General features: G+C 40.4%; 1 protein-coding gene across 5 annotated transcripts; it reads right to left on the reverse strand.

Annotated features, from left to right (window-relative positions):
• Positions 1 to 259: 259 nt before the first annotated feature.
• CIITA (class II major histocompatibility complex transactivator) lies at positions 260 to 27800 on the reverse strand. 5 transcript variants are annotated; one of them, XM_051778503.1, is made up of 20 exons: positions 27472 to 27800; positions 21440 to 21573; positions 20358 to 20486; positions 19871 to 19930; positions 18459 to 18542; positions 17809 to 17868; positions 14817 to 14966; positions 13523 to 13663; positions 13337 to 13393; positions 11214 to 11279; positions 9092 to 10799; positions 8813 to 8986; positions 7878 to 7949; positions 6517 to 6597; positions 5410 to 5502; positions 4984 to 5067; positions 4558 to 4641; positions 4005 to 4088; positions 3258 to 3350; positions 260 to 2380 (listed from the first exon to the last, which is right to left on the reverse strand). In XM_051778503.1, exons 2-19 carry the CDS (start codon positions 21558 to 21560, stop codon positions 3278 to 3280), a joined length of 3321 nt encoding a protein of 1106 aa, XP_051634463.1. In that variant the 5' UTR covers positions 21561 to 21573; positions 27472 to 27800; the 3' UTR covers positions 260 to 2380; positions 3258 to 3277. The 5 variants fall into 5 exon arrangements, with proteins under 5 accessions (XP_051634463.1, XP_051634309.1, XP_051634527.1 ...); XM_051778349.1 differs by having other exon boundaries at positions 21440 to 21577; XM_051778567.1 differs by lacking the exon at positions 27472 to 27800 and adding an exon at positions 27262 to 27458 and having other exon boundaries at positions 21440 to 21577.

The following is a 27800-nucleotide window of genomic DNA, read 5'->3' on the forward strand; positions in this document are numbered from 1 at the left end:
CACCTTCTGAGCCTGAACTCACACAGTCTGTCACTTGGCATTGCAAGACCCCGTTGCCTGTTAAGAAGGAGTTATTTCTCCATTTCCAGACCACTGAACTGCTAAGTGCCAGCAGGACCAACCTGTCTGCCTCACACACAGTGCTTCCCACTGACCTGCAACATGAAGCCCTGAGCTTGTCGTTATGACAGAAGCCAGCAGTGGTTTCATAGCGTTTCCAAGAGAAAAATCAAAATAATTTTCAACAGGTACTACGAGGTACTGTAAAACATAATACTCAGTTTTATTAATACTTTTAAAAAAGATGTGTAAAGACAACCAAAACACGGTCTCACAATTTACAATCTGTACATTATAAAAATACATCTCTCGCTAACTCATAGAAAGAGGACAGCAGTATATACAACATGACTTTATCAGTCCAGACAGGGGCCTGTAACATTCATCTGCCTGGTTAATATTTAGCACATTCTCAGATTCAGTCACAGTAAAGTGCAGCTGCAGAATATGTGCCTGAAGGGGCATTTGTCATCCCAAGCTTAGTTAAGGGAAGCCAAGACAAGGGTTCACCGTAGATGTGCACGGCTGGGGCGCCGCAGGCTGATGGGAACATCACACAAGATTTGGCTCAAACTACCTCCCATTCAAGCAGCTCAAAAAGGGGAGTATAAATGAGATCCTTTATCCATGACTCTGGCTAGAGAGAAGAACCACGCAGACAGTTAAGAAAAATACCACATTCTAATTACATTCATATTCTCCACAGAGTTTTCCCACCTTTCTATTCTTTCATGTACAATGTCTGATCCCCCACTCTCAGAAACAACCAACAGACCTTCCTCCCTTCTTTCTTTAATTTGTCCACTTTGTATCCCTGCTGTCAGGATCCTTCAGGCACTGAAACATAAGCAGAGGAGTGTAACTTTCTGGAAAGAACATAAAGATTGTGGGTTTGAGCTGTTTAAATTGGGGACTTTTAAAATTTGAGAGGTCAGTTGAGAGATTCTAGTTTGCACAGATACTTGGGTCAGTATTGTCAGTGCTTTTTAGCAGAAGAGATTTCAAAGGAGTGGCTGAGCTAACCCTGAGCTAACTGTGAAGGAGAGACTTCCCAATTTGTGGCATATCAAACATTCCTAGCCTTTTCTATCCCTTTTTGTTGTTCTGTCTCAGACTGTATCTGATAGGAAGCCAGAACTCTAGTGCTGACCTGACAATTGTCTCTGTACAATTTTTAAGTTCTCTCCATGTTCACAGAGCAGAAATGAAGGAAAAAAATGAGACAATTGGCTTGCTGCTGTAGCAACAGGATGAGTATTTGGCCCACATATGACTGAGACCAGCAGCATAGACATGATAATGCTTTGAAATGTATTTTTGTCTTTTTTTGCCCAGTTATTCATAACTGTACCAGAGCACCACATAAACCACATACAGTAGTGAGATCACTGTCAAGTAGAAAATCGATGCCTGTAAACATTTATGCTGCCAGCTGCATTTAAGAAATTAAATCTTAATCCAGGTATATGAATTTACAGTTCTCATCTGAGACAAAGTAAAAACCTTCAAAGATTGTCACTTTGAGGATTTTTGTGCAATAAATTGAAGGTATTTGTATGTATTTGGATTTCTGTGATGTCAGAAAAATCCTGAGTAGTTTTTCAGTTTTAATTCCTTTCTTCTTATTACTTCTTTCTTTTTCCCCCCAGTTTTTTTGAAGGATTCTGTAACAAACAAGTGATAGAAAATATCTTTCTATACCTTAAGACAGCACTGATGATTAGCATCAAGAAAAGAACCACTTCTAGATTCTCGTGGATAATCTTCCAATATCATGTTTTCTAGGACTGATCATTCTTTTTTATGCTCCTCATCCTAATGCTTCAAATCAGCCCATACACACAGGTGGAATCTGTAACACTGGGCTTTGAAAGTCCAAAATCATCAGACCAAAGTCATTCACAGTTACCACTAGCACCTTGAAACAATCAGATTTGTTCTATCACTGCTTCAGGTGTTGCAGATTCAGCAGCTTTCAATCTGCTCTTTCGTGAATCCGTGGTGGAATTTTACACTGTCAACGTCCTGGTGGTTCCTGGTCTCCTTTAATGGTGATCACAGTATCCAGATGTTCTTTTCATCTCTGAAACTTGATGTTGCTTAACTCTTCATCACTTCAGTAGGAATACGATGGGGTCTTTGAACAGCATTTTAAATGACCTTTGAAAGTTCAAACTTTATAGTTCACCTAATTTAAGCATCACTTAGAAACTTAAATGTGGCCTTTTTTGCAACATGAAAATCTGCCACCGATTCCTAAAGCAGCAAGAAGATAGGAGAGCACAGAGGACAGACACCTTCCCCCTCTTCTTTATGATACCTGTGAAATGATGAAAACAGAATATTAGATATACACCCACCAGCCTAGTCACCATTAAGATGACCAAAATCAGATATTTGATGAGCTCTGTAAACAGACAGCAGTGACTGGTAGGTGCTGCATGTCTCAAGGTTGGGAGACAGGACCCAGACTTCCTGCCATTACTTCTCAGCACTAATGCAGAAAGCTGGGAACAGAAACCCTACACAAATCCCTAACTTCCCATGCCAGCTGCAGCTCCTTCAGTCCAGGAGCATCAAGGCAGTCAGATCCTGGTCATCATTGGCAAACTTATTAAATTATTAACAGTGCAATTATTTCAAGGATCTTTGAAACTGTGCAGGCAGAATCAATGAAGTGAGGTGACTGCCAGTGGCTAAACCACACCATGAGACTGAGAACAAGGAATGTGGGAACCAGTGGTTTGCTCTGAGTACAGTCTAGGTACAGCTTCATAGTGAGACAAGCAGCTGTTGAGGATTTGTATTAAACACAGGAAAAGTAAAAAGGACTTCCTGAAAATCAACACAAAACAATCTCTGTAGAGCACAGAACTCATCTATTAAATATGAGAAGTACACAGAGCTTTAGTTTTTCGCAACAGAAAAGAGAAGGTAAGGAAGGCAGCTGCCAGTCACTGAACTGGGAGGTCTGGGAGAAGTCCATTTTTCTTAACATAGCACTTGCAGTCTGCTGGTGCAGGTGCCAGGGAGATGGGGGATGCAAGGTGAGTGGGGTAAAAGAGACCCTGACGTGACCCTGACCTGCCACTCTAGGGCAGCATCTCTGTCCTTGTCCATGGACACTGTTCCTGTGCCTGCTGCCAGGGAGCCCAGAATCAACAGCTCCCACAGAAACAAATCTTGCTGTTTGTTACCTTTGTGGGATCCTCTGAATCTACACACTGATCCTAGAGTCCAGCTGCTGAAGGTATTCAAGGATTCCATAGGGAATGGCGGGATTCCACATCCTGCAAGGGCAAATTCAGAAAGGAAAGAGATTTTAAGAAGTGTAATTTGCTTCATGGTGTTTTTGGTGTGTTTGTTATGTTTGTGGCTTTGTTGTTGTTGCTGCTGTTTGGTTTTTGTTCTGTTTTTTAAAGTTGCCTTTTCCTTTGACTATCATGCTATAAAAGTATTTAAGCTATGGAACAAAGGAAAATGCATCTTAATTTAGAAAAAAGCATAACCTTGCTGACTCTGGTTACAGGACACACTACAGTCCTGTTTCTGTAACTGTTCTTTAATTTTCCATCGAACCCACTCTGAATGTGTATTGGCAACTTCAGCCTATTTAACCTGTAGTGATGGTTGCTCATTGTTTATCCTCCAAACACAAGTCCTGCAGCACAGAGTAGGTTGAGGTCTATGGAGGGTAGAACATTAACAAAGGGAAGCTTAATGTAAACTGTACTTAAGGAGGACAAACTTGCCTGGGACCATTGGGAAGTAATGCAGCTGAAACCAGAGACAACTTTTTAACATCACTGTGGCTACTTTTGTCTTTTGGTGACATCTCTTTTTGTGACTCATAAATCTGACAAATACAGAACACAGCTTTAGCATGATTTCTACCCCAGTTTCACAAAATGAAGGTACAGCAAACAGCCTTTCAAGAGACTTACACCAAGTTCTTTATGTGGGGACATTTTCGTAGGCTGTTGGTCAACTGCTGGGCTCCCACACGGGTTATTTTGTTGTACTGAACACTGAGGAATAAAAGCAACTTTGTTAATCCAGATCACATCATGTAGTGGTGTAATCCAACATTCAATTCAAAATCAAAAATACTGTATAGGCTACCCTGCAGATGGGGAAAGAAAATAAAAAGAAAAAAACCCCATAGTAATGTACTCAAAAGGTCAAACAGGAACTTAACTGTGTTAGTTCATCTGAGGGAATCCTTTTTCTATATACCTGAGGTCCTTCTCCAACTCCCCATGATCCTATTCTCCCATCTTAACAGCAATATTTTTGCTTTTAGGGTGAACTGCTCCTTAATCTTCTCTAGTCACTGACTGTTTGGGCTCTGCATAAGCACATTTTCCCTGTGAAATTTCCCTGAAGTTTTCTTCCTCAGTTTCTGTCTCCTCTAAAGCCAAGCATGGGACATTTGAATTTTCAGTCTCCAAGGAAGTAAGCTTTTCTGGGCCATTTCAAAAGGTTTCATATACTCACTCTAGCACTCTTAAAGATGTCATTGCAGGAAGAACTTTCGCCAGATTTTCTGCTCCAAAATCACTGATGTTGTTATTGTACAAGCTGCAGAAAACCAAACCAGTTCAGTCAAAATTGAACAATGGATATTGTAAACAGACTATACATTAGATCACAGGTTTTCAAATATTTTTAGTCCATTTTAGCTTTCAATTTGTGCTTATTTGCAGTTAAATTTTAAACCACAACTTTGTATTCCCTAGATATCTTTCTGTATGTCTGCACTGGGTCAGAATTTTGCTCCTCTTCTTTCCAAAGACTTTATGCAAGAATGAAGTCAAAAGTTTGGGTGCTGCACAGTGTTAATATTTGTTCCATGTTCAGTAATTTCTGACAGAGACAGCAAGGTATATTGTACAAAACAACTGGACAGGATACACTACTTACCTTAGTGTTTTTAAGGAAGACAAGGAAGGAAGAGCTGTGGCGAGTTTCTCCGCACCCATGTCTGTTATTTTATTCTGTGATAAACTACAGTAAGTGAGATCACTGTGTTAGTTGAGCACGTTTATTCTAATTTATTACAATACGGGGAAAATTAATTTTCATTTTTTAAAATATAATTTGGACAGTCTGTTTAGACCAAATGAGGAGAAAAAGACAAAATACGGCCCTTGAAGGGCAGTGAGGGATTGCCATAAGATTATCCTATTTCTCTAATGAATGTACAGATTAATCATCCCCATAGACTCATTTGGTCTTCCATGCCAATGGAGTAGTTGTGCCTATAATTGTTAACACACAGTCCCTTGAGGATCTGAGTTTAATTTATTTCTTTTCAAGATTTCCCAGAACTGTTACCCTTGCACTTACTTTAATGTTTCCAGGGATGTCAGGGTTGGAAAGACTTCAGATAGACTCTTGGCTCCTTCATCTCCTATGCCATTTTCGCTCAGAGCATCAAGGCTGGGTGACAACAAAGAGAGAATTAGCTCCCCTTTTAATCTAAATTTCTGTGGTTTATTCACCTCAGAGACCACTCTATCTATCTTGAAAAGCTCCTTCTCTGCAGTAGCCTCAATCAGCATGAAGCATCACACAAATTACAGCTTCTCTAATAAGCAGCTTTCTGCTGCCCAAATTTACAGCCTAAGAATTTTTTTTTTACTAGTTGAATGGCTTGACCCATTTCCTTTGATATGCAAGATTATTAAAATGGTTACGAAATAGCTGTGTTCCAGCTAAGCTGAAATGAGATTTCTTGTGCACACGGAAATACAGAACTGACAAAATCCAGCAGGGGCTCTAAATCCCTGCCTAAACAGATCCTTCTCCAGAGTGGGAGTATTAGAAATTGAGTTTTTCCTCATATCTAGTCACAATTTTAGATACTGAATCCCCTTCTAATCTGACAGGTAATGCTGGGATATATGGGACTAATTTCAGTCTTAAAGTCATGAAAAGGCCAGATCCAGTACAGACAAATGGCCAATGGGCTGAGCCAGTGAGGCCAAAGGCCCTCTCAAACCCCAGTAATCTTCCCACAGACACTGTGGCAAAGTACTGGCTATTGTTGGTACAATTGTTTTGCGTAGAGAAGCTTAAAATTAAGACACAGTTGGTTTTTCATGGACATGGGCATATTCTGGAGCTTCAAGGAAGAAATAAGTGACCCTCGGGCAGTGCTGTGGCAGGAAAGGGGGACCACCCAGTGGGTCTGGGCTAAACCTTTCCCACAAGCTGAGGAACACCCAGGGAAGTGACTGAGGGCACTGAATGAACCACCACCGAGTGTCCCAGGGGAGGCTGAAGAGCTTTTCATCTGCTGTTATAGTCTCAGGATGTTTCTGTTGTTCATTTTGTTCATCAAAGCAGGGAGTCTTGTTGGCACAGAAAATGTTTCTCGGGTGCAAGAGCTCCCCCATCATCAAGGGCTGCTGAGGAGCAAGGGTGGCAAAGTTGATCTTTAGCAGAACTCACTCTAAATGCTGAAGTGATGGAAATGCTGCAAGAATTTTCACGAGTTTTAGCAATCCCTGAGGGCCACACACCGGACCCAGCCTGGAAGAAAATACAGATATGCAGCAGTATTTTCACATATTCACAAACAGCAAAGTTTAAGAATCTTTAAGTTTTTCTCCCTGCAGCCCCCAATGCTGTTTACACTCCTCAGAAGCAATTATTCCCTACCACCTGCAGCAAGGAATTCTGCTGTGAAGCCTCCAGATGAGGAGCACACACAAGGCTAAGGCCCTTAGAAACCACAGAATCAGTGGTACATGCATTTGCCACTTTTTTTGTTCCTCTTTGCAAAATTCATCTCACTTTTTTTAGATTCCTGTATTTCTGTTCTTTATCTTTCTCAGGTTTTTAATTTTAAGTATAATCTTGATAACTGAGATTAAAAAAAATATTTTTTGCCTCAACTGTTGGCAATTCAGACTAACTAAAAGTCAACCTTTTACTGCATCTTAAAGCATAAATTGCACTTGGATAGCCATGCTCACAACATTTGTCCCTCAGATCCCAACCTGATTTAGAGTTTCTTTGGTATCAGAACAAGTTTAAAAGGATTAGAATTTTAAACAAAATTTAAATAGAAGTAAATAAGAAGAGGAAAGGAGAAGAGAAAGCAGCGTAAAATCAGAAGTGAGGCCAAGCATAGCAGTGCTGGGTTGGGTTAGATCTGAAGAGCAGGAAACAGATGAAGACCTGCTGAGAGTTCTCCATTGCATTGCTGCAATTTCTGCCCAAACCAATTCACAGCCTATGGCAGGATATTTTAAGCAATAGAACAGCTTTGGAGGCTGCTTGAAGTTTGTGGGGAAAAAAGAAATGTTACTGAACACTCATTTTCAAAGTAAGTGTTTCCAAGTCAACCTTCCTTCTTCTAGGAAAAGGGTGCTAAATAATTTATTTGGGAGGCATTCTCTGACATAATTCTCTCATGGCCCAAGCTCTATTAGGGTAGCAAATTACATTAGGAGACCTAGATAGAAAAGTTGAGCATTTCTGGGGGAAAATCCAGGTAGCTGGATCACGATCAAGACATTTTATGCCCTGTGGCACAAGATCTACACCTGTTGGTAAGGAGCTAACTTGTAGTAAAAATCAAACAAAATTGGTAGAACCTTGTTGATCTGTATCACTGCAGGAGCCAGAAATGATGCTTTCTGAGTTTTGGCCATAATTTAATAAATCTTGTTAAGAAAAGCAAAATAAGTTTTCTTAATGCTTTACCATAAACTAACTATACATCAGTACAAGGACTGCAGCCAATATCCATGGCTTGTCCTTCTTCAATGTAATCATATCAATCAGCAGAGAAGAACAACACTTACGCAAATTCGAGTTTTCTGAGGTTTTTGATGGCAGGAATTTCATAGCTGGTGGAATCAGATGCATCTTGCTCACTAAATAAATCACAGTAGACCAAGAGTATGATAAATATTTCAGCAACAAAAACAGTGCTCTAAAATAATTTGTTAGTAAATTTTAACAGGAAATTAACCATTGCTGCATTAGCTGAGGAACCAGGAAACTTCAGAATAACTTGTGCTCCAACCTTTCTCCAACTGAGTAATTTCAATCTGATAATTGCCTTTCATAGTGCAGTTGTTTGCTCTTTTTCCAATAAAACTTAAAAATATGTTTTTCTGTATCAACTATTTTCTCTCAGACATGAAATTATTGTGTGTATATTTTAATCAAAATACTCTGCACATCTTAAAATGGAAGTCATCATTTAAGAAACAAACCAAAACCTTTATTTCTGTGTGCTTTTAAATGCAACCAGTCCCCTAGCCCCAGTATGAGTAGGGATGAAACAGAGGGTTTATAGACCCAAGCTTTCATCTCCTGGGCTAAAAGACTGACTCAGACCACATGTGACTAGTGCAAAACAGGCTTTCATTTATAGCCCAGGGGCTACAGGGGGAAAGAATCAGCCAAAGTTATGCAACTGAAAGCAATTGAAAGATGGCCCACTTGGAGATCAAAAAGAAATCTGAAGAAAAAATGACAGCTGGCCTTTTTATTGGCAGTTTTGATGAATGTTGCTGTCATTGCTCCTCCCTGCCATGACAGCCACCTCACAGCAGGGTAGAAGAACACCCTGGTGTGATACAAGAGCTTGCACTGCCTGAGTTACTCCTCCTTTGGAGAAGCAGAGAACTCTGTTTTCCAGAAACCGTTGTTCAGAGAACTCTGTTGTCAGTGAAACCCCATTTTCTGAAGTTGCCAGCACAACAGGATTTCTGATCATAACCGAGCCTACCAATTCACCATCTTCTCTTGTATCTCTACAAGGTCGGAGAGGTCACTGATGTCCTTCATCGTCTTTGCCTTAAAGGGATCAAGAACAAATTTCTCTGCTGATGCTTTCAGCAGCTCGTAGTCTTTTGACTGTTCTAAAGATTTCCAAAGCCTGACAGTGTCATTGAGGGAGGCCCTGTGAGGTGACAAAACACGCAAAACCAACAGATGTGACAGCTGTTGTTGCATGAGGGTGTCATCTAGAGACAGTGCTACGAACTACATACAGACAGTGACCAACCTGAAGGACGCCACGTTCTTGAGGCTCACCAAGTCTTTGAGCCCTTGCATGTCAATGCTGCTGTTTCTCAAATCCAAGGAAAACTCCTTTCTCGACCTTTTTAAAATAGAGTGCAGTACATGGACATCAGGTGGGGTAAGGACTATGCTCAGAAAAGACAAGTCTGGCTTGAGCCTTAGGGCCACGTGCTGCAGGAGGTAACTGCTTTGGGTTTCATAAACACAGCGTAAGAGCTCCAGCAGCCTCTCTGGACAGAGATCATTAATCTGCAGCCTTCTAATGTATTTCAAGAGTTTATTCTGCTTCTTCACTGGTTGTATTTCATCCTGATTCGAAAGGGAGCAGAAGTAAGGGTCATCCTGGAGAAACAACAATCCAGTCAAAAATCGAGGCACTAAATCTAGCCAGTGATAGGGTTTTTTCCTTTTGGATGGAAAAGACAGGTACTTTATTACACTTTTATCCTTGAGCTCTTCTGCTAATGAAAGGTGAAGTGCACACAAGAAGTTCTGAATGACAAAATCAGAGAATGTGCTCCCAAATTCCTCTTCTTCACTATCTGAATGTCTGGGGAATGCAAATGGAAGGAAAAATCCATATTTCAGAGCAAACTCTTTAACTTCTTTAGAAGGAAAAAGATCACTTTTCATGGCACTTTGGTGCTTTTCTCCAAGACACCAGGCTATATGGGCTAGGGTAATAAGATTCTCTTGATTTTGTGTGGTTGTAACATCTGTTTGCACAGGTATTATCTTCTGCTGAAAAAATTTCAGGAAGACTGCAGAAAGAGTTGAAGGAAGGCTCTCCTCTCCCATTTCAAGCACTGTATCACAAAGAAAACAAACAAATCTGCACATGCCAGGGCTGTAACAATGACTGAACAAGTACTCATGGTCTTTGACTAATTTCAGTGCACTGTCACAGTGGGGTAATCCTTCAAAGTATTTGTTTATGTACAGTTCTCTCTGCTCAGGGGAAAATCCTACTATTTCAATAGTCTTATCCACTTTGGACACATAGTAGTACACCCTGTCTTTTGGTCTTGCTGTAAGTAATAAGGTACAACCATTGAGTATCTTTCTTTGGATGAGTCCTGAAAGCAGCTCCTTTATACTGTACAAATCTTTTTCCGGCTCGCTGGCTGAGCAACGAGGAGAATTCTCATGGTCATGCAATCCTTTAAAGCCATCAAAAACCAGAAGGACTTTAGCAGGATTTTGCAATATGTACTCGAATATCTCTTTGCTTCCCTCCTGAGGTTTTACAAAAAATTCAAGAAGCAGTTCCTTCAGGCTGTATCGCTTCTCAGGCAAGCTTATTTGCTCACAGTCAAACCAAAATACAAATTCAAACTCAGAAAACTCTCCATTGGACCAGTCCTGGCAGATCTTCTGAACAAGAATGCTTTTGCCCATTCCTGCTTTTCCCAGCACCAAAATCACTTTAGTCTCTAAGCCTTTACGTTTTGGGATTTGAAATATTTGGCTTCTATCGATGGCTATCTTTTCCTTCTCGTGCAGACTGCAAGTCACCAGCTGGTTTTCCATTGTTTTTGCACTATTCCTCCCAGTCCTGGTTTCAGTTAGGCTTTGAACAAGTGTCCCATCAATAAACAGGTGATCCAGTGCTACCTCACGCTCCAGGGTCACAAACTTGCACGTGTCTCGGAAATAATCCTTAAGTGAAGTGCAGAAAGTTTCCACCAGCTCTAGAGAAATAAAAAAGCACACACAAACTGAAGACACCAGTCCACAAATTACAACATCACTCCATGGTCCATTCCCATAAAGCACATAGGTCTGGATTTATCCTGTGCAGCCGCAGGTTAGAAGTGCAGGCACAACAGACATTTTTAAATCTACAAGCTGAATAATTTTGGAGTTATCTACAGAGATGATAAAACCAGCTAAGCAGGTACTACAGCTATCTAAAGCTATCTAGATATCTAAAGGTAGTCAAGTCTAACATCATGAAAACAGGAATCGTGCCCAGACCCTCAGAACAGCTCCACAAATTGTTGAATGACGATTCCTACAACAAGTGGCTTTTCTGTATGAAAAGAGGCACAGAGTCTCTTTCCAAGAAATACTGGAAGGTTTAAGTTCAAGAGTTCTAAACTCACCTCGTGTTTTGAAATCGTCTTCAGAAGGAATCATGGAATCTTGAACTTCTTCAAACCTTTCTACATCTGGAGAAACAAAACCATACACTTGAAGAAGACACCGAGATTGTAATTGAGTCAGTCTTACTAATTTTACCAATAAGACTGATGCAAATTTTCAAGTTCATTGCAACATATATCCAGAGGAAGAGATATTTTGTTTACTTCACAAGGAAAAGGGAAGAAGTCCTCACACAGGTAGGATTCAGCTGATGTGCAGTTGCAGACAGTGTGGCACCAAACAAGCTGACAGCTGTTCTGACGGTGGCATGAAGCAGATCTATCCTTGCAAGGTGACATCTAGTGTTCTTTTGAATGTCAGTGTTTTGAATAAATTCACATTCACACATAGTGCTTCTCTATGTCTTCAAAAGCAATTGCTTCCTTTTGTTATTCTACACCTTGTAACCAAGCACTAAAGATGAAAGTCACAGCAAAGTGACTGTTGGTAACAGAATTTACCCGTTACTTTTACTGACAAAGTCCTGTTGCTGTCCTAATTTCTTTCTTTTTGCCTGTTTGCTTTCAAACTTTTGCACATGGGTCAGATGAGCAGTGTCTGCTTTACACAAAGAAATTGGGAGTTTTTCCAGAGAGAGAATATTTTCTATAGGTAATGACAGACTATCAATTTTGACAAAACTCTTGGTAGGCAAAGCTTTGCAAATGCAAGACAGAATTTAAATTGACAGAGACTGTAACAAACCTAACCTCTTAGTCTGGGAACTACATGCAGCAGAGATCTGCAAAAAATCCCCCAAATCAAAGCAGGTTATCTCCTTAAGTTTGAACAAATGCATTTTATACTATATCATCATCTTGCTGTAGAATGTGGTTTAAAAAAATACAAATCTTAGAGTTTCAGAGATCTGAAAATTAATTCCTACCCCGCATGCCAGCAACCTTTGGAATGGTTTGAGTTCAGAGTTGTTTCTAGCAGGGAAGCACCACAGACTTCTAATAAGCAAGTCCTTACTTCAGTGAAAGAATACATTTAATACAAAGATAGCTCTCCTCCTTGTAGAAGAAAAATCAACCTAAAATATTAAATAAAGAAGGGTTGTGCCTGTTTTCAGGCAGCTGTCTGGTTTTGGTTTACTATTTATTTTATTAAATTAGAAAACAGAATGGAAAACCAAAAAAAGCTGTAATGAGACATTTAGATGAGAAACTGGTCAAATCAGTCAGGAGTGAATAATTTTTCAAAAAGGAAAAGACACTGGCTCAGAATGTTCTGTGCTAATTTTTCTGCTGCATTTGGAATTCTGAGACTCGTAACATGCATATGTTGTGCTGCTGTAAATCAGTTGGAATTATCAGCGTTGTGTATTCACATAGGCAGTATATACAATTTACAAAGTCTGCCCCAAACCTAGGGATATTTGCCTGTTATTCCGCACTTTATGCTTTTGCGGCGGTGGAAGCCACCAGAGGGCAACAGAACCCGTGTACGGGGCTGCTGCAGCTGCAGGGACCAGCAGCTGAACGCTCACATCAAATTCCGGCTTCCAACCCCGCTCCGAGGGCTGGAAAAAGTGACTCAGGAAAGTTTGATGCCACAGGTGGGACTGTTATATCCTGACCAAGGCTCTGACTTCTTTATAAGCCTTTCTGTACATTAGGCTTCTGTACTGTTCAGTTAAATAAGCCCTCATAGTTTGGATTTTGGGGCTTCCATGTGAGCTGGGTGCAGTCTGGCTTCCAGCACCGAGCATTTAAGATGCTCAGGCCATGCCAGGACCAGAACAACTTCCACTTTCTGATGGGGGCTCAAGCACAGTGGGCTTTGCATTGTCTGAACCAGACAAGACTTATTCCAGAAACTGGAGTCTCACAGCAAACACAGAGGCTGCTAAAATACAGCTGAACCTGTAGCTCTACAGCCCCTTATCTGCACTTTATTTTGGATTAGATTAAGCAGACAATGATCAATACAGAAAAGGTAATGCCATCAATTTTTAGTTTCCTCAATAAGATCAATATGAGTAGAGCCTGGAGAGGAGAATTGGCTTTGAGTAGAAGAAATATGGTGCCCCTCTCCATTAAAAGTGCTGTACACGTATAAAAATAAATTTTCTACTTACCAAATGAACTAACTGGAAAATCTGGGGATATGAATGTTTCCATGGAAGAAGTAAACACTGGCAAGAAACAGATAATAGCTTTTAGCATATCATAGCTATCAGTAACTGAACTTAGTACTTTGTTGGCAGCATTGATTTTTCTGTACTTTATGCCTATTTATGTGGACTAAAGGCTGTTGCTCTTACCTGGATATATTATAAAATCAGATATGCCATTTTCAAGAACAAAGTTAAGTAACTGCTGAGGAGGATCTGCAAAGCCTGGATTGTCCTGGCTCCCTTTCACACTGACAGGTAGAATCTCTGCAGTCCAAGGTTCTGAAGATCCTGAAATGAATGGAGAATAATTACTATTCTGGTTTTAAAGCTTCTGGTTTCTAAAGGTTTCTAAGAGAGAAATAGCTTTCTGAAAGCTACTTATTGTTTATACAGCTTCTAGGCAAATATTTTCTGTGGAGAATTCATAGGACCACAGGAGGTCCATAGAACCCACTAGAAAAAACACTCTTAAAAGTGAAATACAAGAGATTACCCAGCTTTTAGTGACCACTGTTTTTCAACAGTCTAAAAAGAAATCCTATTAATATAAGGAAAAGTGCTTAAGGCCAAGTCTATCAACATACAGACAGAGATCCAGAAGAGAGAAGATGTGAAAATAGTATCTACATTAATTTTACCATCCTTTGCACTACATCCCACCTAAGTGAACATCATACAGGTTGTACAAGCAGCCAGCCAGCATCCCCCCTCCCAGACCACACTGGGTAGTTTTTCTGATGATTCAATGCTTGCAATTTAATCACCCATAGCTCTGAGTTTCTGTAGGTGTGACAGAATTTCCTCTGATGCTTTATGCTGCTTTAGCTAGCATCAGATACTTCAAGACTTCCAACTTATACACTGCTTTTGGTTCCTTTCCAGCATAGGTTTAACAGTGAAAGGAGTTGAACTGTGTCCTGGTCATTAGCATTTCACAGTGTACCATGAGCACCCTCTGCTACACAGCATGACCAAGGCCAGGTGGTTACACAGCCCATCACTACTCAGCTTTTATGAGCTCAATTACAACCTAGATTTTACTCTACTACTGCAAATGTAATTATCCCTCAGTCCTTTACAAACTTCGCAGTGAAAAAGTAATTGGAACTAAATCAAAGTTTATTAATGGAAGTTCTGTGACTTCCTATTCTTAAGACAAGTAGGGAACTACTTGGATTAGCATAAAGTAAATAACTGTTCTCTTATAACCTGCACTTCACCAATTAAAAGAAGGATTCCTTCCATTTCATCGGGGCAATGCCCTTTAATTCCCTTGAATGTTTTCATTCTTTTAGTGAGTGCCACACATTTAAGTGTTTGGTTGAGACAGCTGCCATGCTTGGTTTTCCTGCCATTGTTCACAGTCAAGATTTAGAGGAGAGTTTCCCCTTGTATAAATGAACCTCTGTACAGGTGCATCCCTGTAGCTTTGTGTACATACCAGGAATTAGGAAACTTCTTTCCAACCCGTAGGCAGCAGGAACAGAAAAGGACAAGTGCTGGTTAGTCAGTGAGGTGCAGCCCACTGGCAGGTTGTTGAAAGGCAGAGCTAAGAAACTGCCATTCTCTGCAGCCACTGCAGGCACTTCCACTTCAAAATAAAAAAGCAAAATGAAAGGAGAACATTGAGGGGGACCAGAGAAGAGATGTCAACAGATAACATGAACCACTAGTCAGTAAGAACAATTCATGATAGCTTTCTGGAATATACCCAGCTCTCAAAGCCTAAAATGTATTTTTGAAATTCTGTAGTGGATCACTTTTTCTTCCGAGTAGTTCACCCTTTAAATTTTCTTTTTCTTCATCTTTCTTGGCCTGTCTTATTTCTAGACATCTCCAGATGTATCTATATGTAAATGATCTTACACATGGATAGCTGACAGATTAGACATAACAAGGTCTGACATTAGCTGTGATAATCGAGCACACTTTGTTATCTCAATATTGCACAAGAGCAGAGAGGTCCAAGTGCAGTAAACTGAGGACCTTGACTCTACTGAGACACTACAGTGCTTGTAAGGACAGCTCTAAGAGTGTTTCCCAAAGCAGTCACAAACACCTGAATTTTAAAAGATGCATCTTGCCCACAGCACTCTTTTTTCTTCCAAGAATGGGACAAATGGGGAGAGAGACTTGTGCGTTGTACAATTTCATCTGCTTATGGAAAGTTTCTTACAAATCAAGTAAGACACATTTGTTAATTTGAATTATTCTGCTAGTTTCCTTGGGTTTGCCACATCCTTATTCTCAGAGGTTTTTTTTTTGCTTTTTCCTTCCCTCTCCTGTCTAGCAGCAAAAAGTAAGTCTATATTTCATCACTTTCTGTGGTCTGATGTTTTCATCTAGAGCTACAGACCTGAGTGGGTTTTGTGGCACTATAAATTGCATTGTGTCTGCAATGCAAATCTTTTAGGGTGGGATGTGTTAATGTTGCCTATCAGGAACTGATGTATTATTTTGTTAAAGAATCTTTCATTTCTACTGAGGTATAAACCCAGATTTTAAAAAGTGTTTTTCAGCTCATGCTTAAATCAGTGGGATAAATTCCCCTGTAATTTTCTCTCCAGAGACTGTTGCATTGCTATGGTCAGATGAGAACAGGTACTGCTATAGCTATCAAAACAGCTGGGCAAAAAACCTTTACTTTCATCCAATTCCTTTGAAAGAATCTCATCCTTTACTTGCCACTCTGAACTTTGGCACACATTATCCTCTTTACTGTAGGTAGTCCTACCCTTCTGAAGAGGTGATACACTTACCTTTGCAGGATCATTCTGTGATATTCATGACAGGGTAAATAAATTCCTGATTTTGTCAAGTAGCCCATCTTTTTGTCCATTAGATTTTTTGTACCTAGTACTTATACTGTCTTATGTATATACTCCTTCCTCAGTACCTTTATTGGATCAAGGAAGGTAGAGAGACTGACAGTATTCTGAAGATTTCCAGAAAAAGGATAGGTGCAGCTTTACAGAGCACTTGTTAGCTCTGTGATGATGCTGGAATGCAAGGTCTGTAGGGTGGGACATTTGGAACTGATGTGCCATTTCCTTATTGAAAACTCTTGTTGTTACTGTGGCATAAACACAGGCTTTTAAAAGTGCCTAATCTCTAAGGGAACTTAAGCAGATAGAAGATAACCCACCTTTAATGGGTACCAGCTGCCAGGACCTTCACTTGTGCCTAAATAACTACAATCATCAGGTACCCATTCAGAAGAAACTCCAATTACCTCTCCAGAACTAGCAAATGTATTTTTTCTACAGCTAATTCTGTTCTACCCTCCCTCCCCACTCCCTCAGAACTCCACATGAACACTGGAAAATCAGCTTGGATCACAGCCCCAGTGCACATGTTTGTTCTCTGTGACCTTTATCCAGCCTGTGCAAGTTCCTTGCCAGCTGCTGGCCTGGATTGTGCTGAGGGTGCAGCCCCATGATCCCAGAACTCTCTGGATGGATCTCTAGGTTACACTCTGGTTTGGCTGCCCTTCCTGACATGTACATGGCCCCCGGGGTTTGGTGCAGTCAGAGTTCCCCTTAGGAGGCCCGTGAGGTGTGCTGACATACAATGACTCAAATGTCAATTGAAAACACAGTATAAAATATTCACCCCAGACTGGTTGCTCTCACATGGATGTCGGAAGACTATTTTGCTGTTTTAGCTGTGTCTGGGACACCCATTTAGGCTGCAGTTGGGTAAGAAGATTAGCACCAGTTGACACATAGGGAGCAAGTTCCAGCCTGACTGCTGGCCCCAGGCATTGTCTTGTAGATGGTCTAAAAATGTGCAAAACCTAGAAATTTCCCCTTCTCCCCTTCTTGTTTTTGTTAAAGGACTTCATAGCATTGACTGGGCCAAGAAATCATCTCTTCACCGTTATTATTTTCACTAGGATGTTTCCCCAGAGTTTTGGAAGACGTCACACAGAACAAAGAGGATCAAGCCCAGAAAAGGCCAAACTATGACCTGAGTCATATTACCCACCAGAAACAAAAAGTGTACGTGATAAAAATTACAAAATTTGGCACCAAGACAGTTCTCTGCTGTTTTGCTTTCTTCTCTCAGGTGGATTTAGAAAAGCTCAACTGTGCTGATGTTAAGAAAGTGATTTTCCTATCCCCTGGCAGGAACATGTGCTTTTGAAGCATAAGGATCCAGCTGTTCCTAAGCTACTGTGTATCTGGTCCTAAGTTGCACGAGTTAATAGTTGCTGATAAGAGGATGTGGATTTGTTATATCATAAATAATCAGAGGAGTACAAAAGTGTGATTTTTGCAGAAACATGAAAATGCATGATGGTCAAAATCACCAAATCTATGAGAGCAAACTTTTCCTAGAAGGCAGAGCTCCAATACCTAGCAGAGGATGAGACTTTGGAACATGAGAAAATACATGCTCCATAACCTTCCACTATTCAGTCAATGACTTACCAATTTTTCTGTATTTTGGTTCTGAAGTATCAGACCAGTTCTCTGCAGAGCCTAGGAAGGCTGAAAGAAAGAAAGGTGAGAATAAGTGACAAAAATTGAACCAGTTTGGTAATTTTAAGTTTACCCCACGGAAACTTATTTTAACCTTTTAAAGTAGAAGGGGGTGTTATGAGTTTCAACTCAGCTATTTCAGAACTGTGCAGCTCCAGTGCATAAACACCAATGTGAAAAGCCTCATATTATTATTTCAGTCTGACTGTGAAGTTTTAATTAGGCCGCAGATTTTTGTGCCATTCAAAGATTTTTGCTGTTGTCCTTGCTGTTAAAGAGGGAGTTGTTCAGCCAATACTTGCTAAGCTATAGATACAGTGAAAAAGAAGTTAACACTGTCACATGGATGATAAAAATGTGAAGAAATAGATCATGCTTAATGTCATGTTACAGGGCAACAAATTCTGTGAATTGTAAATCCTGTGCTTGGAAGAGCTGTTTTCAGTTCCTGCCCACGCAGCACAAGCAGGGGCAGAGGAAACACATCTGGTTGAATGAGTGAAGAACTGCATGAGAAGTGCATTGGGGCTGTGCTAAAACCATGAAAGTTTAGAATTCAAACACTACAGCCTTCCAAATTCTTAATGTTCTTCACTTACTTCGTTTATGACACTTCTGCTTCTTTATGTCAGGAAATTTCTCAATGTTTTCAGCAGCCATTTCATCCAAATTGAGGTTCCCTGCTAAAAATATGAAATATGGCCAAATGTCAACCTTTTTTCTCCTAGAAAAATTACAGAAAGAAATAAAAGCTAGAGAAAGACACCAACAGGCAGCAAAGATGGAATAGGCTCCAAATGAAAGCTAAAAATCAAATTATGCAATAAAACATGTATCCAGATCCGTATAGTTTAGAAAGCCCACAGAACTCTGAATGCAGATTTTCTTGCCACGTGTTAGCTTCTGAACTGAAAACTATTAATCTTCTGCCATAAATTCAGTGGTTAATAAAACATAAATACTACTCAATGCTCTAGTGATGAGCAAAGGATAAAACATCACAGCCGTGTCATATGGGATCTCAGTACAGGTAAAATTACTCAATTTATGTACAAAAGGGATTAGATCCTTTAAGAGACAGAGTAAAGGGTTCTGAAATGATTTCATTCTTTGTGTTTAAAGAACTGTCAAGTTATCCATACCATTCTTTTACTGGCAAATACTTAAGTATTAATACTGCATCTTGGGTTTTTTTCTAAAACCAATATAAATATTGTTATTAGGTGCAAACCCCCTGAAATTCTAGACACACCAGGGAGCAGTATAAATCATTTGAAAAGTCATGTGAGCTTACTGTAGCCAGAATTATTCTAGGGAAGGACTGACCTTTGGTAAATTAGTTCAAGTTATTTTGCTCAAGCACAGAAGAGGATGTACAGATATTGTGTGAATCTTTCTGATTCTATGGATTTCTCAGCAGCCACACATTAATATACAGATTCTGAAGTAGTAAACAGCTGCATTTTTGCTACTACCTAAGCAATGATTTTGTCCCAGAAGCCAAGCAAGTATCTCTGGTCAAGCACTGAATGAAGGAATAATTTGTTATATGTATATTGTAGCATTGTTGCATTGATCTGGGTGAGAAGTAAAACTTGACGTGCTTCCTCAGGCAGCTGTGTGCATCTTGGATGGAAATAAGTATGTGTGAGCTGCATTTATACACATGTTAAGTCTTCTGGCAACTCATGTATATCATCCCTGTTGTGCTCAGAGTATTTGTGATGCTACTTGAGGGCATTTACAGCGCTGGGCAGTTAAACTGTGAGTGTGTTACAGCCATAGTGATGTCATCAGCAACTTGATCAGAGATAAATCTGCCATCTTTGAGAAAAGCCTTCAAAAATACAGAAAATTCTTGATTTTTCAAGAAAATCCTGGGACATGTTCACAAGTGGAAAGAAGGCACCATATATATAAAACTTTACTAGTGTTTGAACTGAGGGCATGAAGCACATGTTAGCCAGAACACTGTCATGGAGAAAATTAGTCTTTGTCATGTAAATCTTACCAAAAATGTCTTCCACCTGCTTCTCCTGATGATCCTTGAGCACATATTCTACTAATTCAGCTGGCAACACAGGAAAGAAAAACAGAGGAACACAGCAATGGCATTGTAAATTTCTCAGCAAAACTCTTGTAAGCTTACCCTTATTAACAGAAATCTGCAGTTTAAGTAAAATTGAAGAGTTAAATTAAGTTTTTCTTGTAAATTGTTGTTCAGGAAATAAAGATCACAAGAAAGGAGAAGTTGAGACAGGAAGTATTAAGCAGAAGATGACATTAATAGAGAGATTTTCCCCCAACAGCCACAAGCTACTGTTCATGTGTTTCCCCATAATGCACAGGTTTAGGTACTCTGGTTAGATCTACCATGCATGAGGGACAGACCACTTGAGTATGTGCCACTGTTTCAGAGTGAAAATAGAATTTGTAAGGAACAGCTACAGCAAATGATTGTAAAATAACGATTTAACACCCAAAAATTACTTTCATACCCATTTTAGCATAAGCATCTGTGGTGTTGGAACAGAGATACGACCCATCTCCATTTTCACCATTTTCCATCGTACTCATGAAATCCATATTATTTAACTGTTCATAGTTGCTGGCATCAACTTCAAGATCTAAAGAAGAATATGCATTGGCTTAATGAATACCATAACTAAGGAGAAAAAAACCCAGATACCATGACATGCAGAACAGGCAGATATGTTGCTTCAGCATAAGGTTTTGGCTCTGCATTGTAAGTTGGCTAAGGAGGAACAGAACTGAACTCTCAGTAATTCATAGTCATCTGGAAATCAGCACTTTTCTTTTGATAAACTCTGAGACCTCATCTCTCCTAGTAAATAAAATAGTACCTAAATCCATTCTATGGCATTAAAGCCCAGACTCATGGACACTATTAAACCTTCTGCTGCAGGATATGGTGGTGCCATCAAAATTCCCTGTTCAGAACAATGCTGTGTCCAGGTACCGCAAATTGCTTGTGAAGCTTCTGGTTGGCCAAGGTCAAATCCATGCCTGGGACTGTGCTAAGACCCTCCCAGCAGAGATTTCAGCTTCCATTACCTGGTGTAGTGTCCTGATGATGTTTGATTTACCTACATCACCTCAGACACTGCTGAGGTTATTCAAATAATGAAACATCTCTGATAACACAGTCCTTGATCCCTAATTCATCCTGCTTTCAGTCACTGAGCAAGTGAGGCCATGGGGTGAAGAAACACTCCTGCAGCTGTTATTAACAGTCAAGTTGAAAGAGAACAGCTCAGCCTGGGAAATAATCAATCACAGAGGTGTTTCCAGTACAGTATGTTTTTTTAGACTGACTGAGCAGGATGCTGCTCAGTTTAAAACTGCTGTACAGTTTAAAAACACAACAGTTTCTGGAAGCAGTCACTATTGTATATACAGATGCAGACCAAGTTACCACATCATAACACCAAGTGCCTGTAGAATTTAGCCCTGTCACTAAGATAAAGTGCCATTAGATGGCTTTATGTCTGAGAGGAGATGGCAATAACTCACAGCACGAGCACTAAACTAACCAAGCATTTTTTAGTGTTTTACTAACCTGTAGTGAAGTCACCTTCTCCATCTCCAGATGACTTAGGATCAAGGAGAGCACACAGTTGCAACGGGTCGATGTCACTGTGCAGTAAATCAAGGTAGCCAGTCTCAGGCACAAAGTCCATGGTTTGTCTCTTGCTGGCTGAAATCAAGTTCCAAACCGTTAGCTCTGACAAAATCACAGCTTCTGCCAATCCAAACCACAACTCCTGCACTGTGGCTTTCTGTGGGGAACTGGTATTGCTTAGACCTGCCCTGAGTTATAACCCTGAGACCCTTAAAGTTACAGACCCAGCCACAGCTTGCAGTGAGAGTCACCCATCTTTCACTGCAGTCAGGGCACTGGGATGCTGCAGTCTGACCACCTGGATCAAAAGTGCCAAGTATTGAATAAATGGCAACTCCTGTATCTTATCGGGGTATAAATGATGCAAGCACAGATTCAGCAGGTGTTGGGGAAATTAGGAGACTGCAGAGAAGGTGGTGGAAGAAGCAGCCCATTCTTTACTGTCAGGACAATTTCATCTCAGGGGAAGCAGCTTCTGGCTGGGATGCTACACTCAGTTCCTAAGCCCTGGAGGTGGCACTAGGAGAGGAGACATCCTCACGGCAAAAGAAGGAACAGTGAAAGAGAAAACATTTATTTTCTACAATTCTTTCCCAAACAATATGGTTGATTAGATACAGAATGGCATGGTCACCTTGGGAGTTCATTTCTGGACACATGGCACTGACATTTTGGAATCTATCACATTTATTTTTTAATCAATTCTCTTTCCCACCCAGAACTCATGCACAAGCCTACTCCTGAGCTGGGAGTTGTTATAGCCTTCCAAGTAGAGTGTCATACAATATCCAGACAAATCTGACTGACCTAAGCTCCCTGCTCCAATCACCCTGTATGTGAGAGCTGCTTAGGCTGCTGCAGCTACATTTCTTGATAAAGCTTATTTTTAACTCCACATTTTAAATCCCTTCTATTTGCTTCCAGTTACTGCAGCAGGTTTTAAAGAAGTTCAAACATTCCTTCTGGATATTCCACAGGTGTAGAATAACACTACATGTTGGTTATTCATCATCTTTATCAGACTGTTTCAAATCCAAATATTGGCTCTTCAGTGTTTACACTGATGTGAATGCCAGCTGGGCTGGCAATCCAAGTGATTTACTCCACTGTAATACTGAGATGCCAGCATGAAACAACCAGCAAAATTTCCAGACCATATCCTGTTAAAATAGGTATCCACACACCACAACCATGAAAAGTTTCCGCTTGGCGTCAAGCACCATGTTTTGCAATGAAGAACATCTAACAAATGGCCCTCAGATAATCTGCCTTCAGCTGAATTCCACTGCCATCCCTGGTTGCACTTGTCTACTTTCCTGAGGTGTGCAAACACAGTGCTGTACCATGAAGCTCACCTGCAACATGGAGTAAAACAACTAACACTGCATCTGTGATGGGAGAAGGCAGAGCAGACCTAGTCACCCACTACCACATGCTGCTTTTTTATAAACTAAACCTCATTCTTCTTACCCCTTTATAAGGTTTTTCCTCTGAACAGCTTGGGAATGAATACTTCTGAAAACCACCAGAAAAATACTGCCCAAAACATCAGAATCGAGAGCCAGAACTTCAAAAAGGGGTGAACTCAGTGAGGTTCAAAGAGCAGGAATAACCTGCACTAAGGTAGTTCTCCTTTTTCATGTTTTGTGGCCTCACTAGGCTACTAAGATTACAAAAATTTTATATTATTGCCTGGTATGCTATAAATGGAAAGCAGAAGTTGAGAAACCTGCATGAGAACCAAGAATGAGGTTATAAACACACCAGATTAATTTTTTCAGTTTGTTGCAACACTTTGCTTTGCCCTTTCCTTTTGTTGAATTAACATAAAATCAGAACAGGGCCTTTCAGAATGCCAAGTTACATTGGACTGTGTGAGTAAACCTGTTGAAGAATTACCTTTGAGTCAAGATAATTTTGGGGTTAGAGAAGTAATTAGGCAGAAGGTGCAAGGGGAATGCAAGACAGATAAATGTATCACTCCAAGATCAGTGATTAGACAAAGGCACAGCCTATGGAAAGAGACTAAGTAGGCCTACTTAATCCTCATGGAAATACTAGGCTTTAATTAATTTATAGTCATTAGAGCTTTTCTTATTTGAAAAACTTTTCTTTCAATGGCATTTCTCCATGGATAAATACAGGAGTAATGTGAAATGTTTCATCTAAAACAGTCAAGAAGTCAGGAAGCAACCAAGGGGAAGTCTTGCCAGTGCCAAGTCTGGTTAGAGAGCTGAAAATTAGAACATGTAAGATGCTACAACCCAGGTGCACAGGAGTGAGAGACACAGACCCTTCTACCTTAACAAGAATCAAGACTGACACTCTTTCAAGAATGAAAAACGTGATTGCTTGCCTTTTTTTTTTTTTGCTTCACAAGTCTGAATGGCCATCAGTTTCCTCTGGTATCTTTTCTTCCTTGTTTTGCTTCTGACACGAATCTTTACACAGCTCCTTATTGACTGCACTGGATTTGGGATGCTGGGATTTCTTTCTGTAGCTGAACCAATGTATTTTGAATAGCAGCTGTACTTTGCTGCATTAAAATCATGGTGCCACCACAGAAAGCACTCTGTCCAAGGGTGCAGGAGCAAAGAAGCAAGTTTTTGAAAGTGGAAATTTCTACACTGAGAGAGCCACAGGCAAGGAGAATTCCACCTCAGGGACAGCAAGTGTTGTGCTGCATGTTGTAACCGAAGCATACAAAATGAAACCAGACCTTTACCAAGCTTGTTTACCACAGGAACTCCTTTCTCCAGAGCTTCCCCTTTTTTCTCACAGCATCCCAACAGTCCCCTGTCTGGGCCTGAGGATTAATGAGCTCAGTACTGCTCAGCACTTCCTCTGTTGTTTCAGATGTGATTTTAACTTAGTTTACTGATATTACATTCCCTTTGGGGTCCCATGGGATCCAGTGTTGCCAAAATGGGTGTTTAGCACAGTTTCATGTCAGAGGACTGAAAAATGTAAAGAATAAAGATTCTGTGCTGGGGCTGTGAGGGCTGGAGCCTCTCAGAGGGTGAGGGCAGAGCCTGCAGTGCCCTGCAAGGTTGCAGTGCCCAGGGCCTCCTGCGAGGCTTCCACACACAAAGGGCATGAGCTGGGCGGGGGCAAGGCAGGATGTACTTCCAAATATATTTCCATGCCATTCAGAAAGTTCAACCCTTTGTGGTTTGGACACTGGTTAGAGCAAGTATTTTTCTATAAATGTTTAAATAGCACCTCCTTTTTCCAGCAGCCGACACGCTCCGGCTACACGGAGCAGACCTGTGTCCCCTCTGTGTCACCTCTGCAGTGACCCAGGGACACCTGGCACAGCCAAGCTTCCTCTCAGGATGCTTCGGGTTTAGCTCTGTATTCTGCATATTTGGCATGATTACATGGTTCACTTTTGAGATTCAAATTGCTTTTTTCGGTGCTCTTTCAGAGTCCAAGAGTTATCATATGATTTAAACATGCTGGAAAAGTACTAAAAGAAATAGTGAACAACACTGTACCAGGATGAAGAATCCAGTAAATGAGGGAATCACTTAAATCACATATAAGTCTTAAGAGTCAGAAGGGGCATTTTAGATTTCTAAAGTTAAGGGAGGCTGTTGTGATTTATCATTTTGCCCCAATAATTTCATTTAACCATATTTTAAATTATCAACATGTTAAAGACTCCAGGTAATGAGGTCTGCTACTAACCAAATCAAATGATTTTAAGGGAGGAAAGAAGAATTATAAAGGCAAAAATGTAATATTTACTCCAATAATAAGGAGAAGGAGAAGAGATTTGAGGTTTATTGGGGGGTTTCCTTCCCAAACCTCTGCTGACATGTCAACAGACAGGTAATAAAATAATCTCCCACGTGAGTATAGGGGTTAAGAAAATGAAAAGTTGTAAAGTAATTTTAGGAACAGAGGAAACCCCCCTGCAATTACCAGTTTAGGAAGCTGAGGATAATTCATAGAAAAGAGTAGTAGTGCCATGCAAATCACACATTTTTCAACCAGAGGATGATATAACATCGAAGTCTTTCATAACATTCCAAGTCTAGATTACAATAAAATTAGAGAATGAGACTGCTGTGAAGACAGGAGGCTGAAAAAATCAAACACAAAGATGCTGCAGAAATGTTATTTTCCTGCAACACTCCAGACCCATTAAGTGCTACACATGAACCTGGGTGAAGCAAGCTGACAGAAAGCAGGTTATATCAGGCTGTAAATAAGGAGTTCAGTGAAACACTGGTACTTTGATTTAGAAGTACTTTGATTGAAAAGCTCAGTATCGTTGGCCACAATTTTAAAGCTTTTTTTTTTCCTTCAACAATTTTAGAAAGTTTTCTCTTTTCTGCATCCCCCAAAGGTTATGTCCTGGTGCACAATACACTCACCTGAAGGCAGGAGTATTTCCTGGCTTTTGCCCCAGGCAATGTTTTGAGACAGTTTCCTGGGAGATGGTCAAGCCAGCATTAAGGAAGGGAGAGATCCCCTCCATATTACCATCACCTGTCTCCTTTTTCTCTCCCCAAATACATCCCTCACAATTCCTCTGCTCCACAGGCACCACACAGATTTTCCTTTCAGAAATGGCCTGATTATTTGTAAGCTGCAAGTAATGGAGCTGAACTTATATTTAGCTTTAAAGGTTTTACTTTCTATTTCTGATCTATGAAAAGCTTATACAGCTGACAGGCAGCTTAAATTTTCTTTTTGTATTACCCAGCTGAACAAAAGATACTATTTTTATTGAGAGTATTTATCTTTCCAATGGAATAATGTTGCTTTCCACAAACTTTATAGTCTAAAATGAAAGAAGAACAGAGATGATGCTAAAAGAAAGCTGATCCATATCCTGCCATATTCACCTTTGTCTCCCTTAGAGATGAGTTTAAACAAGTTAGAAAAAGTATAAATGACAAGAAAAGAGGAGTTTTTGCCTTTTAATGAACTTAGCTGTACCGTGATCAACACAACAGAGAGATGTTATTCATCTGGTGCTGGAGACAGACAAGTTGAGGCAGACCAATGACACTCTGACCTGCAGGTGTCAGAGTTGTGATTTAGAGCAGAATTTGCCTCATCCAGTATTGCCCAGCTCTTCCATCCCAGCAGTAAGATGAAGTAAAGCATCACTGCAGACACCTTGCCTACATTTTAGCTCAGTGATTCTCTTCAAGACAGAATTCCAGCCCATCAAAATAGGAAAGTAAAGCTCGAGGTTGTTTTGCCAGATCTGTGGAAAAGATGGAAACATTCCAGTTTCTTTCAGTGATTTTCAGTTTCACTTTCTATAGACGCAACAGTTATACAAAAACAAATGTTCTTAACAAAGTATGAAACAAACTACATCCACCTTTAGAGCAAGTAACAGGGCTAGGCACAAAATAAAATCACAAAAAGCCCTATCCAAAATTTCACCTGCATTCAGACATCATCCTACTAATACTCCAAGCAACACAAGTCCGGATACTGACGCACTACAGTTACCAACACCTACGAAAGGTAAGCTAAGATGAATTTACCATGGGAAAAGCATGCATTCAAGGGTTAAGGAAAAACTAACCTTAGGAAATTGCACAGTTCCTGCTCTTTCCCTCTGTGTTCGGTACCAAAAAATGAAGAGAGCTGCCTGCCCTGCCCAGGGCAAATTGAAAGTGACAGCAGAAAGAAGGAAACAAGCAAACCAGAACACTCAGAGGGGGAATTCCAAGGAGGAAAAGTAAGAGGAACCTCCCTTCTAGCAACCCCAGTACCACAAGCACTGTTACCTTCACTGGTCACTGCCACCGCTAAGAAGATCTTGCTCTTGTCGCCAGTTAGGAACAGATTGAATTATCTGGTTGGAATTTGTAATTGGGTGAGAGCTGACAGTGACAATTTCCAAAATTATTCTTCTCCTTTTTCATTCCAGTTCAAATCTCTCCCAAAGTCATGCTGGTTATCAGGAATAGCAAAGCAAACAGTGTGTGGACACTTACCTTGCAGCTCCACTTGGGGTAACAGAAGTGAAAGTGTGTCTTTCACGTGTTCACAGACTCTACCAGTATAAAACTAGTTTGGTATCTCAAGCATGAGTCTCTTGCCATTGGTCTAAAGTGACAAGTAGGATGTTCTGTGAAACAGGAGCTCATAAATCTTGCCTGGCTTGCACGTGGTGTTCATGGTTTGCTCATAGCAGCATCCGACAGAACGTTTATTCATCTAATCATCACTTACCTTGCCAGTGCCTACCTGGTGTAAGACAAACAGCCTTTTGAAAACCAAGTTCATTCATGAGCATTCCCATCATGATGCCTGTAGCTGCTTC

This window comes from Manacus candei, unplaced genomic scaffold (genome assembly GCF_025592945.1).
Source record: "Manacus candei isolate 608988 ecotype Guabito, Panama unplaced genomic scaffold, ASM2559294v1 h1tg000002l, whole genome shotgun sequence".
In the NCBI taxonomy this organism is placed as follows: Eukaryota; Metazoa; Chordata; class Aves; order Passeriformes; family Pipridae; genus Manacus; species Manacus candei.

Coding starts and splice junctions, on each gene's coding strand:
- CIITA (XM_051778254.1), bottom strand. CDS start 21,757: ATGGGTGACTCTCACTGCAAGCTGTGGCTGG. Junction 8,987..9,091: donor AAGAACGTGGCGTCCTTCAG/GTTGGTCACTGT, acceptor GTCACCTCACAG/GGCCTCCCTCAATGACACTG. Junction 3,351..4,004: donor CCCCACATAAAGAACTTGGT/GTAAGTCTCTTG, acceptor TTGCCCTTGCAG/GATGTGGAATCCCGCCATTC.